Genomic DNA, 14,215 nt, shown 5'->3' on the forward strand with positions numbered 1-14,215 from the left:
AAAAGTCTAAGTGCTTAAGGTACTTCATAAAAATCTGATAACTATTATCTATAATCTTTTGTTTTTTAAGCAAGAAGTGAAAAAGCACTGAACTCAATTTGCCAAGTTTAAAATCCTTTCTTTTCTGACCACTGCTACTGGATGATACATAACCAGAGAATGCTGGGTCAATCTTCCCCAGGGGTCTAGCCCCACCACCTTCTGGTACTGAGATTCAGCACAAGGCGTCAATCACAATTAGATGAAGCCAAGGCATTTGTGTATGTGAAGGCGAGCAGTTAATTGCAAATCACCCATGTATGCCTCATCCTGCCTGTAACTGAAAGAATGACTGAATATCAGGGCCTAATGTCAGAAGCAAGGGAAAAACAAAACAATGCAAATTCTTGCATTCCAATCAGACTTTACACAGATTAGAATTAAAGGAATTTTGAGAACAGCTTTCCTAAAATACAAATAAATCTGAGAACATATGATAGCATGTGAATTTCTATATAGATTTAGAATGTAAATATCTAGGGATTAGCTTCTTTCATTTGTCATAACAAATTAACAAAATGCTATTCTATCATGGAAACATCACAGTCCAATTAAATAGCTATTAAGTTTTAATTTCACTTCAAATATACTTTTTGCACTGGCATTGTACTGCATCTCAAAATGTACATTTACCTATAAAGTAATACAGGTTGCCAGACAATTGTAAGTATCCTTAAATAACTATTAAAAGATTATTAAGAAACAGAGGCTGATTCTCGAAGACCAAATGAATGGCTATTAGTAAAATAAAAAAATATATACAAGTTATGATTAGGAGTCTTATAAGAAAAGGCAGACTTTTCATAATCTTAAACCAGGCTACTTTGACTTTTTAGTTGAAGCCTTTTTAAATATTTGTGAAAACCAATTCAGCATATTTCTCTCCTTTCTAAGTACATTCATAAAAGTATCTTGAATATGCCTACAAATCATAGGCATTAAAGTCTTTGAATTTTAAAAGGACCTACATAGGAAGGTCGATTACTAATGCAGTACTCATGGAAGTTGCTATATGGAATAGCCCTTGAAGTGCTGCAGAAGTCATTCTGCCCCTAGAGCCTATGTCCCCACCCCACTTAAACTCCTCATGAAAAGAAGGCTCCTTAACCATAACACCTTCAAAACTAGGCAATACAATACAGCTGGGAGTTTGGCCTAGAGGTAGAGTGCTTGCCTAGCACACAGGAAGATCCCGGTTCAATCCCTTGGTACCATATACATAAAGTTGGAAGTGGTGCTGTGGCTCAAGTGGTAGAGCTCCAGCCTTGAGAAAGCCAAGGATAGTGCTCAGGTTCTGAGTTCAAGCACCAGGACTAACAAAACACCAAGAACAACAAAAACTAGGCAACAAATACAGAGAAACTTGAAGAGTAAATGAAGAAGCCACTACAGTGCTGTGTGGGCAATGTTAAGGATGGAGAAAATAAGGCAGAATGAACATAACAAATTAAGGCCAATAACTTGAATAGAAATGGGAAGGAACTCATAATTTAAAATTATGGTTTGAAAAAACCCTAAGGTCTCCAACAACCGTAAGGTCTCCATCAAAGGCTCAAAGGACTCTAGGTACATGCTAGTCTCAGGGAATTGTACCTTTCTGAAGGGTTCAATTCAAAAAATCAGACCTGCCTCTCAGCTTTGACAAGGTGATCCAGATCCAAGATTTCAGTTATTAGCATACAAACAAGTTCCACTTTTTCTTTAATCTACCATAAAACATTTTCACCTGGAGACAGCGTAAGTACTTCCAAAATTACCATCTTTCCTTTCCATTTGGTCTCAGTGAATAATGGTAAAAATAACCCATCTGAAAGTCAGAAGCTCAGAAATGAAAGGACAAAGGGTAAAAAGGTTCAGCAGTGGCACACACTAGAAAAAACATTGAAAATGAACTGCACAACTTGTGGGTGGGATGGGAAGGGAAGGAAAAACTGGGAGAGCATGAGAGATGACATGACACCATGCAAAAGGAAATGTACTAATTGCTAGACCTATGTAACTGTAACTCTTCTATGTATCATCTTTATAATAACAATACATTTAAAAGTCAGATGTCCTAAATTATAATTTTTTTGTCTTTTGGTAAATGGATTTCTTCCACTAACATTTAATCGGACCTTAGATTATAGATTTTCATATCACTGAGATCTTTTTGCATTTATTTATTTACTTATTTATTATCTACCACCTACCTACTTACCTACCTACCTACCTACAGATCTATCTACCTCCCATCTCCTTTGCATCCATCTAGATTCCTAAACTTCAAGCTCTGAGTTCTGATTTGGATTAAATGCAATGACCTCAAGAGATTTCCTTACCTATTTGCCTTCCCCACATCTATCTGTGCCAATAAAACAGAATAAACTGTGGCAATGCAAATATTGTCACTTCCCTAAATCTTTAAATAGCTCTCTATAGCTTTTAATTAAACATTCCAGGACATTCACATTTTCTGTCTCCTGATACTCCTCCTCAGACATGCTATTCTCTCACCACACTAAATTACTTACAGTAACCTAAATTAATCATTTCATTTCATTACTTCCTACAGCAAACCATGTTCCTTCTGTAAAATGCCATGCATAGCCTATCATTTTAACTTTCTCACACAGTATCTTAACAGTACCTGAATGAAAACCATTCATTAAGCCATTCAATCTTCTTGATAATATCTGACTACCATAAAATTTTTGGATCATAACTTCATACTGAGGGCATTTTCTTAAGGGTTCAAATCATGTTCAAACATAGTATTGCTTCATTTCTAAGACAGTCATGTGAGATAGGGATGATAGGTCATATTCTTCATATTAAAAAATACAAGAAAAGGAACAAGAAGCTATAGATTTCAAGTCCAGTGTTTTATTCAACTACAGCTCTCATTTAGAAGATAATATTGTGACCAGATTTGTCAAATTATTACATGAAAGACACTCTATTTAACACATTTTACAGGAGGAAGAGATAAGGGAAGATAACTAAGGAAACAGTGTTTTTTGTAGCTCTTCTAAAAAGACTTCATATATTTCGAGAGTAAATACAATGAAGCAAGCTTAAAACCAACTTACACAAGAGGAATATGCTGAGTACAACTAGAAGCGTGCCCAATGAGAAATGAATATTTCTAAGAGAAGACAGAAATGTATGAAGGGTGAGGGTGCATACGTGAATAAAATGACATTTCTTTCATGGTGAGAACTTTTGCCCTCCCTCATAAGAATCATAAATACACAAAAGGAACAGACACAAAGAAAAGGACGTATGTAGTCATGAAGTAATGGAGAACAGAACAAAAAAGCCCATTTGGGTAATGACTCACCATCAAAGGTCTTACTGAGAAATTAAGTTGTGAGACTCATTTTGTAAGATTACAATAAATGATTCTGATAGTTTTGCAGTCATTTCAACTCCAGGGATAATGTAAGCTGTGGGAGTGGAAGAAGTTGTGTTTGGAAATCACTGCTAGAAAATGCAGAGAGATGTGCTAGAGTTTAACTCTTTCCACTAACTAGATTATATTAGGCAACTGCTAAAAAAAATAAATGTTTTAAAAAATGAGGTATTTACTGACAAAGTATATGTTGTAAAGAACTGTGATGGTTAACTGTGGCAAACGTCGGATATCTTAGCTAGAATTGCTCAAGCAAAAGGTGAAAATAACTATATAAGGTATGACTCTACAGAAAATGTGGATATACTTATTTCAGTCTAAGAAAGAGTAAGACTAGAATAATACATGCTGCAAGAGTATTTCCAGTTAATGATCCAACTCCATTCTACTGTCAAATACCCTGGGGAAAAACAGCAAGTAAATACAGCTAAAGAGATTTTATAATCGCAAGATTCTTCTTGTTGTTTTTCCCTAGCAATGCATATATAGTCTGTCTGTCTGTCTGTCTCTTTTCCTCCTTCCCTCCCTCCCTCTCCCCACATCTCAGTTTGTGTTTTATGTAGGGATTCTTGATTTTTACTTGGTCCAGTTTGGGACCAGTATCCTTCCAGTCTGCCTGGGCCTTCCAAGCAGCTGAAATTACTGGCATATGCCACCACACCTAGTCCTTCACATCTCTGAAGTACTTAAAATATTCCTTTATACCTATAGTAGACTATAATACTGTCTAAACTCTTGTTTCAGAAAAATATGTCCTCCTTTTTCTTCATGGTTATACTCCAAATTGTCTTTGATGGTTTTAGCATGGCATAAAAATCCTTTTGTAGTCTGATCCCTTACTCACTTCCCAGTTTTTATCTCTCTACCATTCCATCAATTCCTTTTGTGAGCCATACCAAGCTGAATTTTTCAGCTTCTCATTTAGCAAGGTTTTTACCCACCCCTGTGATTTTCTACACACTGCCTGCATCCTCTGCTTGGGATCTGCATTTACCCACAATCCCATGCCTCCCCATTTACATGTACACTGAATTATCAAAACTCATTATTCTTTAGTCTTGCAACCTTTTGTCTTGCCTTATGCACCTCCATATATTCACTCACAATATCATCATTGTTTCCCAGTTATCAGAATATACTGGTTACTCAAAAGTAGATAGATCATTCAAGGAAATTATATTTTTAATGAGTCCCTTTTATGCAAGAAATAAAAAGAAAAAGGGGGCACAAATCATCTGCCGCCTGCTAGTTGCTGAGTAAGAGAAAGATGTTAATAAATTAACACAATGTGACATGACGGGTACTTCCTTGGAGGTTTATGGGTAAGACTTAGCAAGGAAGCAACAACAGCTGCATGAATATGATGGGAATGTTTTTGGATTAGGTAACATTTAAGGTGGGTACAGGGATAGGGATTGAACTCAGGGCCTCTGAGCACTCACTCTTATCACATAAGCTATCACATTTCAGCCTTCTGTCCAGGGAAACCTCAGACTGTGATTCTTCTATCTCTACCTCCAAATGCCATCTATTACACATATTACAGATGCGTTGATTGGATTGAGAGAAGCACACGAGATGGTAAAGCACTCTTTCTGAGTGGGTCTGTGAGGGCATTGCCAAAAGGAAAACCCAACCCTAAAGTTGATGGCATCATCTCATCAGCAGAGAGACTAGGATATAATAAAAGGAGAGAAAGAAGAAAGCACCCTTGTTGTAGATCTAAATGTGTAGTCTTTAAAAATAGAGAGCGTCGAGAGTAAAGCTCACAACTTTCTGGGTCTCTGTTATGCTGGAGCATGAACTGTCAATTTAGAGATTCATAGGCAATACGTAGAGATGGTCCAAGAGAAAGGCCACCATGTGCTGCCCATGTTGGACAATGGAGTTACAGAATTGAATGCTTGCCTTGCTGAATTCTTGGCTTTGCTTTAGGGCCAGTCTCCTTTTCTGTGCTCCCATTCTTTCCTTTGGAATACAAATGCTGACTGTGTTCGTTGCAAGTATGTAAATTTTTAAAATTTTTTTTTTCAGTTTTACAGAGGCTCATGGTTAAAGAGTTTGGCTTGAATGTAGAGAGGGACTGAACTTGGAATTTGAGTGATGCTGCAATTGTTAACACTTGGGAGCCACTTGGAGATGGATAAAATGCATTTTGTATCATGAGATAAGGATCAAGGGTGGGAATGTTACAGTATAAGGTGTGTTTGGGTGTCAATTTAACAAGCAGAATTGATTGATTTCGTTTTTCAAGCACCTGGATTAGTAACACACCCATTTGACTGTGTAAGGGTATTTTCATAGAAGATTAAATAAGCAGGGTAGATTTGTCCTAAATATGAGTGGCTTTCCACCCCACTGGTTGAGGGCCCTGATGAAACAAGAAGGGAAAGTGACAAAGCCTGCTAGAGTAGATACTTTTGCTTCTTACAGTTAGATAAAGCAGGATAGGCTTGTGGGCTTGATGCCATGGTGCTCTGCCTCCCGTGGGCCCCCAATCAACAACTCAAAGAATATGGACTGAAACCTCTGAAACTAAGCCACACTAAATCTCTTCTTCCTGAATCAGCTATTTTATCAAGTGATACCTACTACCTCAGTATCATACCAACTCAAGCTGAAGACTTTAATTATTCAACAACAATATTCTATAAACTAGTTAATTTTTTTCCAACAACTAAATGCTACCAGTACTGAGAACTTGTAAAAGGGAAATGATCTGCATTATTGAAGCCAGGTACAAAGAGAAAGATAAGAACTCTACCCATGCAATAGCTGTTTACTGATAAGACTCAGGAAATAACAGTTTCTCTTAAGGCTCTTTAAAGACTCATAACTTAGAGTGAAATCTAGCGGTTTCTACAATACTCTGTAATTACCTCTATTATTAATGAGTTACTAATTACTTATCTAGACTGTTAAGCTTTCTAGGGCAATTACCAACTAATACATGGTAGTGCCCAATCAATGCTAGGTGAACAGAACTGCACCCCTCACAATTTGTAACTGAAGAACTGATTAGGTATACACATATTCATTAGTATATAGTGATTATATATTAACCTCTGCTTGAAAGTGCTATGGGAATAACAAAGAAGAAGGAAATGAGATACTTATTGATGTTGTAACACTTGTAATCACTTCTAACAGAAAAGGATAGAGCGTATAAGAGACTATCTTATTTAGAAATTCTCTGATCAAGAATAGAAGTGTTATAAAATTACCAATCATTAGCTCATGCAGGGACTAAACTTTTCACTCTGCATTAAGTTAATGAAGGCTTAGATTGTATTTTTCAAAGCAAACATATGCAAAAATGTTCTTAAATCAGCCAGAAATCACTGTAAAAAATTACCTTGCCTTTGTACTCTCCCTCCCACATAAACACATCAGAAAGAAAAGATGATCAATCCATTACTAAGTTATTATGAGCTAAATGAAAACACTGTTTGCTCCTTTAGTAAGATGAAAAGATCTAACACTCAACTATGGGAGGAAAAAAATTACAAAATAAATCCACCTAACAGAACATTATGTGCCAAAATCTAGACTTTGAAACCATATGCTCTTATTTCTAAAACATTTCTCTGCCTTTTGGAGCTTCGATTTGGTATTACAATAAGCATTAAGAAGTAGGTCATGAGATATCACAAAAAATCAATTACCAATTCTTGTGTGCAATATTAATTCTAGTGACCCTAGATAGTTATCCCAACACATAGCTACCATGTTAAACAGTATTTTGTTATTTCACATGATGTGTATATTCCACTGGTCATGATGTGTTGGGGCCTGACCTCCATCTCTGAGGCCTAATTCTGGCTCAGCGGCAATTAAAGGGCTTTGACCAGGCATTCGGTCCTTTGCATACCTCTCTTAAGGCATCTCTGTGTGCGCGACTCGATTGAACCCATCCGCAGCTTCGCGGGTCTCGCAGCAGCTCAGGTCTCAAGCGCTTTCCTGCACCTGTCCCACCCAGTACCTGAAAGCCCCACCCAGACCCTTAGTGGTAGCACAGAGGCCCTCTTCCTATTGGCTAGTTTCCCAGTTCCCACCTTCTCCTACCCCAACAGTATATAACTAATTGTCTGACACAATAAAGGCATGAGAGCATCAGAGAACATGAGAGAACAGCAGATCAGATCAGATCAGCAGAGATCAGCAGAGAGATCTGATGCGCTTTCATGGTTAACACTGCTTCTGACTCAGCGTGGTTTTTTCTTCCCCGGTAACACGGGAGGGCTGGGTCATCAACACTTACCATCTCACTGGGCTCCAGGGGGACTACAGGCTGGCCCTGTGTGTCCCTCCCCATTCCCGTGTTGCTGCCCCAGAGAGGAGCAACAATGGTGAAATTTTGTGTCAGTACCTACTTATTTAGTCAAACATCCTGGACATTTCTGTGATGATGATTTGGGATGTAATGAACATGTGAATCAGGTTTTGAGTAAAGCAGATTTGCGCTCCATAGCATGGGTAGGCTTCATCCAATCAGCTCTGAAGACCTACAGAGCACAAAAGATTAGCACTGCCTCAAATTCAGTCAGCAGCTTTCATACTTGAACTACAACCCGAGCCCTTCCTTAGATCTCTGAGAACTGGGCATGATTAGCCCCATAAAATAATAAAGCAAAACATACATTACTGTGTGGAATCAGATGCCAATCTGATTTCCTTTCCTTTTCAAGTAACTTGATCTTTTTAGCATAGAGGTCCAAAAGATTTTTCCCTTTGAATTATTTTTATCTTTAAAGTCAAGTCTGAAAATGTTACAGTACAGAAAATTTCCACTTAAGCATTCTGGTTAATTTTCACCAGTACCTGGCAAGCGCTCTCTCCTCCTCCCTCCCTCTCTCTCTTTTCTTCCCTCCCTATATGCATATATATATATATATATATATATATATACATACACACATATATATATATATATTCCAGTCCTCCTTTACTTCTATTAAGATATCACTTCTTCTATTTGTTTTTTTCTGTCCACTTAAGAACTCCAATTGCATGTATGTCAGATCTTCTTTACTGTTTGATTTTAGTGGTCTCTTTCTTTAAAGTTTTCTGTCTACTTTTAACCTTTTCTTCCCCTTATTTTAAATCACCTCTATTCTTCTTTTGGCAACTTGAGGAGGTATTTGGTATGTCTTCTGACTTCAAAGAATACTTATTTCTACATAAGATCTAACTTCCCTTCTTATAGCTATTGCTTTTCATCACCAAGTATACCACAGTAATAACTGAGTCATTCCTAAATGGCGCTCTCCTGACCTGTCACATGGGGTCTTTATATCCCCTCACACACACACCTCCTAAGATACAATCATGCTCTGTGTCCTCCTCCAATATTCTCCTCAGCACAAAGGGCCTCCACTCTAAGAAAGGGAGTACAGACGAGTAACCACCACCAGGCCTCACTTCTCATGCACTTTTAAGTAGCCAATACTCATGTCAATGACTAGACCTTAGAACTTCGATATCAGGAAAGTTAGTAACCAAGAAGCTCCAGCCAGGATAAGAGTTTTTCCTCCTAAATGCAATTTTAATAGTGTGTTATCACCCAGCACTCGAGACTAGAGTAGAATAGATTTGGATATTAACTTCCCCCACTAATAAAGCACAGATACCTGTTAGGTGGCTTTATTTGATATCCTTACAGGAGTTTTGAAGAACATGCAGAAAGACTCAGATTTAGGTGGACATCATAAGGCAATCTAGAAATCTGACTTTTTTAGTCAAGGCTTTTTTAGTCAACTGTTTTAGTTCAGAAGAGGATTATAATATATTCTCTGAATGCTGTATGTGTTTTGTAAAAACTGCATGCATGGTATCATTAGCTGACACTAATTGCTGATGTTAATTGCTGATGCTAATGATACCAAAGAATCAGCTAATGATACTTTATGAACAATGGACACAGTAGTTAAAAGGCATGCGATAAAAAATAAAGAAGGTGAAAGAATAAATTCAAATTGCAATAAAACAGCTTGGGTGCCACATGTGACAATAGGATCAAAGGGAAAAGTCTAATCTATGTAAGGCTAAAAAAATAAAATGTAATGTTTTTCTCTGAACACCAACACTACTCCACACATAATAATCATAAATCCAATAGGTTACTAAAAAACAGTTGATAAGTCTCAAAATCCTTCCTGAGGTAGTAACTATGCTAAGTCTGTTCAGAAATATTAAAGGCATAAAGCAAATCAAAAAGCATTTAGAGAAGATACATGAGGAAATCTGCATGAACAGCTGTGTATGCTTACGTGTGCTCTACAGGGAAGCCAATCAATAGAATACATAAAACATTTTAAATGGTGAAAACAGTAGAAAGACTATGAAATAATGAATTTATCAGTTATACTGATACTATAATATAAGCTAAACACTTTTTCCTCTAAAGAAAAGTCAATTTATATTGTCTCAGAAAGCTACTCTATAGAAAAACAATTACATGATTCATAGAAATAAGGAACCTGACAAGTTAAAAAGTTACACACTAAAGAAAATGGAGAAATCCAGTTAAAACTGCAGGTATGATTGCATTGTTTTACGGCTCCCTCAGTAAAAGACATACTAGTTTCATACTTTAAAGTGAAACAGAATTAACAGAAATTTTGTGATGAACCAAATGTGAATTCTTCTTATCTTTGGGCCTTTATTTAACTCGTTTTTCCTACAAGGTGACTGAGAAGATAGGTAGAATATTAGCTTAGATTTTCAAGTAAGCACGACAGTAAAACCATACTAGACCATACTAGAACTGTGCAATATTTACTGAGACTCTTTTCCCTGTGATGTAAATCAGGAGATAGAACAAGCAGGCTGAGTTCTTGGCTGGTAGCCTTCATGTATTTACTAAAAACATTTTAAAAGTGAGATCTGGAGTATTTGTATGAGTAAACGAATGCTTCTTATTAAGTTAGATCAGAGATTTTTAAAAAATGTTGCTTAAACAAAATTTATTCCATAAAATCTAGTAAGTATTCAAATCTTCTCTTACCTCTTAATATTGACATACACAGCACTTTTAATGAGGGAGGGAGGAAAAGAAGAGAGGGATGCTAGATGGGGGAAGGAAGAAAAAAGCACTCTATTCAAGTAAAAATACTAACTTCAGATTATGATCATTTGTGAAGTACAATTAAGATAACATAAACCTATGTGGTAGAGCTATCTCAAAAATCACATTTTATAGAAATGTCCTTTCTAATGGAAAGTTTCTGTTACACGTATTACCACCATATATTTAAAAAAATGGAGGATGTGTTTCTTAGGTGCAATTTTCATGTAAACAGTGATATTTTTAATTAAAACATCTCACACTAAGACTTATGAAACTCAAGACTTATAAAACTAGTTTTTTGCAAAAGAAAAAAAGAAGCAACTACAGATTTACCTAAACTAAATGTTTCATAATTTTACCTTTTAACAGAACAGAGTGGCAACGGACCAATAACTTTATTGAAGTATAAATAACTGGAGAAAATATATGCCTTACTGATGTATTATTTTTTGTCTTAAAAGATGCTAATTTTATAAGAATAAAATATACTGCATTCTCCCCCCTCCACCCCCTCCTTCATGCTGGTTCCAGGCCTGATGTTAGGACTTGGATGCTGTCTCTGAACTGTTTTGCTCAAGAGTAATGCTCTACCACTTGAGCCACAGCTCCACTTCTAGCCTTTTTTAGTGGTTAACTGGAGACAGAGAGACTCACAGTCTCACAGGCCTGCCTGGACTGGCTTCAAACCATGATCTTCAGATCTCAGCTTCCTAAGTAGCTACCACTGTGTGAGTCACCAGCTCCTGGAAATGACCTTCTGTTTTTTTGTTGTTGTTGTTGCCAGTCCTGGGCTTTAGCTCAGGGCCTGAGCACTGTCCTTGGACTTTCTCAAGGCTAGAACTCTACCACTTGAGCCTCAGCACCACTTCCGGCTTTTTTTTCTATATATGTGGTACCAAGGAATCAAACCCGGGTCTTTGTGCATGCTAGGCAAGCACTTTAACCATTAGGCCAAACTCCCGGCCCCGACCTTCTGTTTTTAAAGCAGATAGTCCCTTTAAAAATGCTTTCCTAACAAAAGAAAATAACAGGAGGCTAAAAACAAGTCAAGTCTATAAAATAACCCTTCAAGGTACAAAAGAGATCATTTACTTCAAGTAATTATTATTTTGTATAGTTGCCTATATTGTAGGTACTTTGTGGTTCTTTCTAGTCATCATCTAGTTTCTAGATTCAGGCCCCCTCTATGCCTATGGAAATGGACATTTGTGATCCTCAATAAAAGTCACCTGCAGTGAGGGCACAGTAGCCTTACCTGTAATTCCAGCTACAAGGGAGGTAGAGATATGCCAACCCAGGAAAAAGTTGAGAAAACTCTTTCTCTCAACAAATAGTCTGGATATGGTAGTTCACAACTTTAATCTCAGGTATGGGAGATGAGTAGGATAACATCCCAGGCAAAACCATGACACACTATCATAAAAAGCCCCCTCTAGTACTTGTCAAAATAAGAGGGAAACTAAGAAATTCCATTTTAAACTTTATTAAACACGAATAGTCACATGATTGTATTATAATGGAGAGTACAGACTCAGACATTCTCTTTTCCCTCCTTTTTCTTTACCATCTTAAGCCTTATGCACATGCTCCTACTGATCTTTGGCTTCCTTCCCTGTTATCTGTAAGATTAAATAGCAGAGCTATGTTATATTCTCAATATGAAATAACCCCTACAGGCTCCTGTACTGAGCACAGTGTCCTTGCTCAGCTGGCAGAGCTATTTTGAGAGGAAGTAAATATTTCAGCAGGTGGGGACAAGCTATAGGTCATTGGGCTGCTCCTTTGAAGGATTTACCTGGTTTCAGGGCCTCCTGTCTCTCTCTGTAAATCTCTGATTTCTGGTTTCCATGAGATAGTCAGGTCTACTCTACATCTGCTGCTAGGATAGGTTGAAACCCTGAGCTAAACTACAACCTTCCTCAATTCATTTGTTTCTATCACAGTGATGAGAAAAAGTTGCCTAACCCATGCTAACATTAAATGTGCTTTTTGGATAAAGAATGCTGTAATCAGTTATTTTTAAAATTTCTAGTCAGTTTACAAAAAAAAAGAGAGCATAATAAATAGAAAAAAATACTGGAATATAAGGAACAATGTATACTCTCCCTTAAAATTCTATCAGTTACAATTTAGCTCCAGGGTAAGACAGGCATAACTAAGCTCAAATACAGTATAATCAAATAAAATTAAAGTAACAACTGAAAATCATTTTATACTTCTCCTTAGTGATAATAGGGTAATTAGTTAACAAAAATGTTAAATTAAATGTAGAATATAATGTTTTAGTCAACAAACAACTTCATTATCACAACACTGAACCTTAAACCTCCCCTGTTTCAAAGAATGTTTGAATAATGAATGATGGTTATGCCTAAATTTGCCTACCCATACATCTACATTTAAAATAAAATTATTTTAAAAGGTGGCCATAATATCCCAGGAGAAAAAAAAGAACAAGCAAAGTATTTTAAACTCCCTTTTCTACTTCTCCTTGTCTCATCCCCACTGCCCTAATGTCAATCCAGTCTTTGAGCACAAATGTGGTATTAAGACAAAAGTAGGTATGAGGTTTGTATGTCAGGAATGGAATCACAGACCTCTCAGCACTGGTGTAAATGTCATTACTACCAACCACTTCCTTCACTCTTTGCTGATCAGTTTGGCTTGAGTCCCCTGTCTGGGGGGCAGGGGGAGGAGGAGGAAGACAGGTAAGAGGGAGGATGAGAAACAGTGAAAGCAACCTGATTATTCAGGACTAGGGTTCAGAAGAATGAATGTCAATACCAGCTGTGAGCTTAACTGTACGACTACTTCTATATATGGCTGCTCATTTGATTATTTTTCATTTGCAATTAGAGTAAACATTATAAAACTTACTATTTTGAGCCAGGGCTTGAAGCAGACAATCCAAGCATCCTTCTAAACTATCCTCAGTCCTGTCAACAGCCGTTATCTTCAGTTTCTTTAGGGTATCACTGAGGTTATCTGCTAACAGAAAAAGTCATTTTAGGAACTTCACCAACCTTAAGACCATCACATGTTAAACAGTGAAAGCATACTCAACCCCCACTGGTGTGCAAAAGGCCCCTTATACTCACTCAGTAGCCCAATGACCTCCTCAAGTGTCACTGGACTCTGCACTATTTCACATTTTGTTTTGTTTTATGCCTAGTCCAGGGACTTGAACTCAGGACCTGGGCACTGTCGCTGAGCTTTTTTGCCCAAGGCTATCATTCTATCACTTGAACCACAGATATACTTCCAGCTTTTTAGTAGTGATAGGAGTCTTACAGACTTTCCTGCCGGGCTGGATATAAACCTTGATCCTCAGATCTCAGCCTTGAGTACTAAGGGGCATGAACCACCAGTATCCAGCCCTATTACATGTTTTAAACAAAGCTTTGTCCACTTAACTCGAAACAGTCACCTATAACTACTTGTCAGGGATACCCCAGATTATTACTAAACAAGCTTCTCAGTATTCTTTTTTTTTTTTTTTTTTTTTTTTTTTTGCCAGTCCTAACACTTGAACTCAGGGCCTAGGCACTGTCCTTGAGCTTTCTTCAGGCTAGCATTCTAACACCTGAGCCACAGTACCACTTCAGGCTTTTTCTGTGTATGTGTTAACCAAGGAATCAAACTCAGGGATTCATACATACTAGGCAAGCACCCTACCACTAGGCCACACTATTGCCCCATTTTCAATAGGAAAA

At 37.2% G+C, this 14,215-nt stretch overlaps 1 protein-coding gene across 1 annotated transcript in view; it reads right to left on the reverse strand.

The window, feature by feature from the left end:
• Nucleotides 1-14,215, reverse strand: part of Rap1gds1 (Rap1 GTPase-GDP dissociation stimulator 1) — an 83,139-nt gene that overhangs the window by 51,194 nt on the left and 17,730 nt on the right. The window contains exon 2 of the mRNA XM_090356784.1: nt 13,380-13,490. Within this exon, the coding sequence (XP_090212910.1) occupies nt 13,380-13,490 (111 nt within the window). The remainder of the gene's footprint in view (nt 1-13,379; nt 13,491-14,215) is intronic.

Source organism: Megascapheus bottae, chromosome 23 (assembly GCF_031878675.1).
Source record: "Megascapheus bottae isolate mThoBot1 chromosome 23, mThoBot2.hap1, whole genome shotgun sequence".
NCBI classification, from domain to species: Eukaryota; Metazoa; Chordata; class Mammalia; order Rodentia; family Geomyidae; genus Megascapheus; species Megascapheus bottae.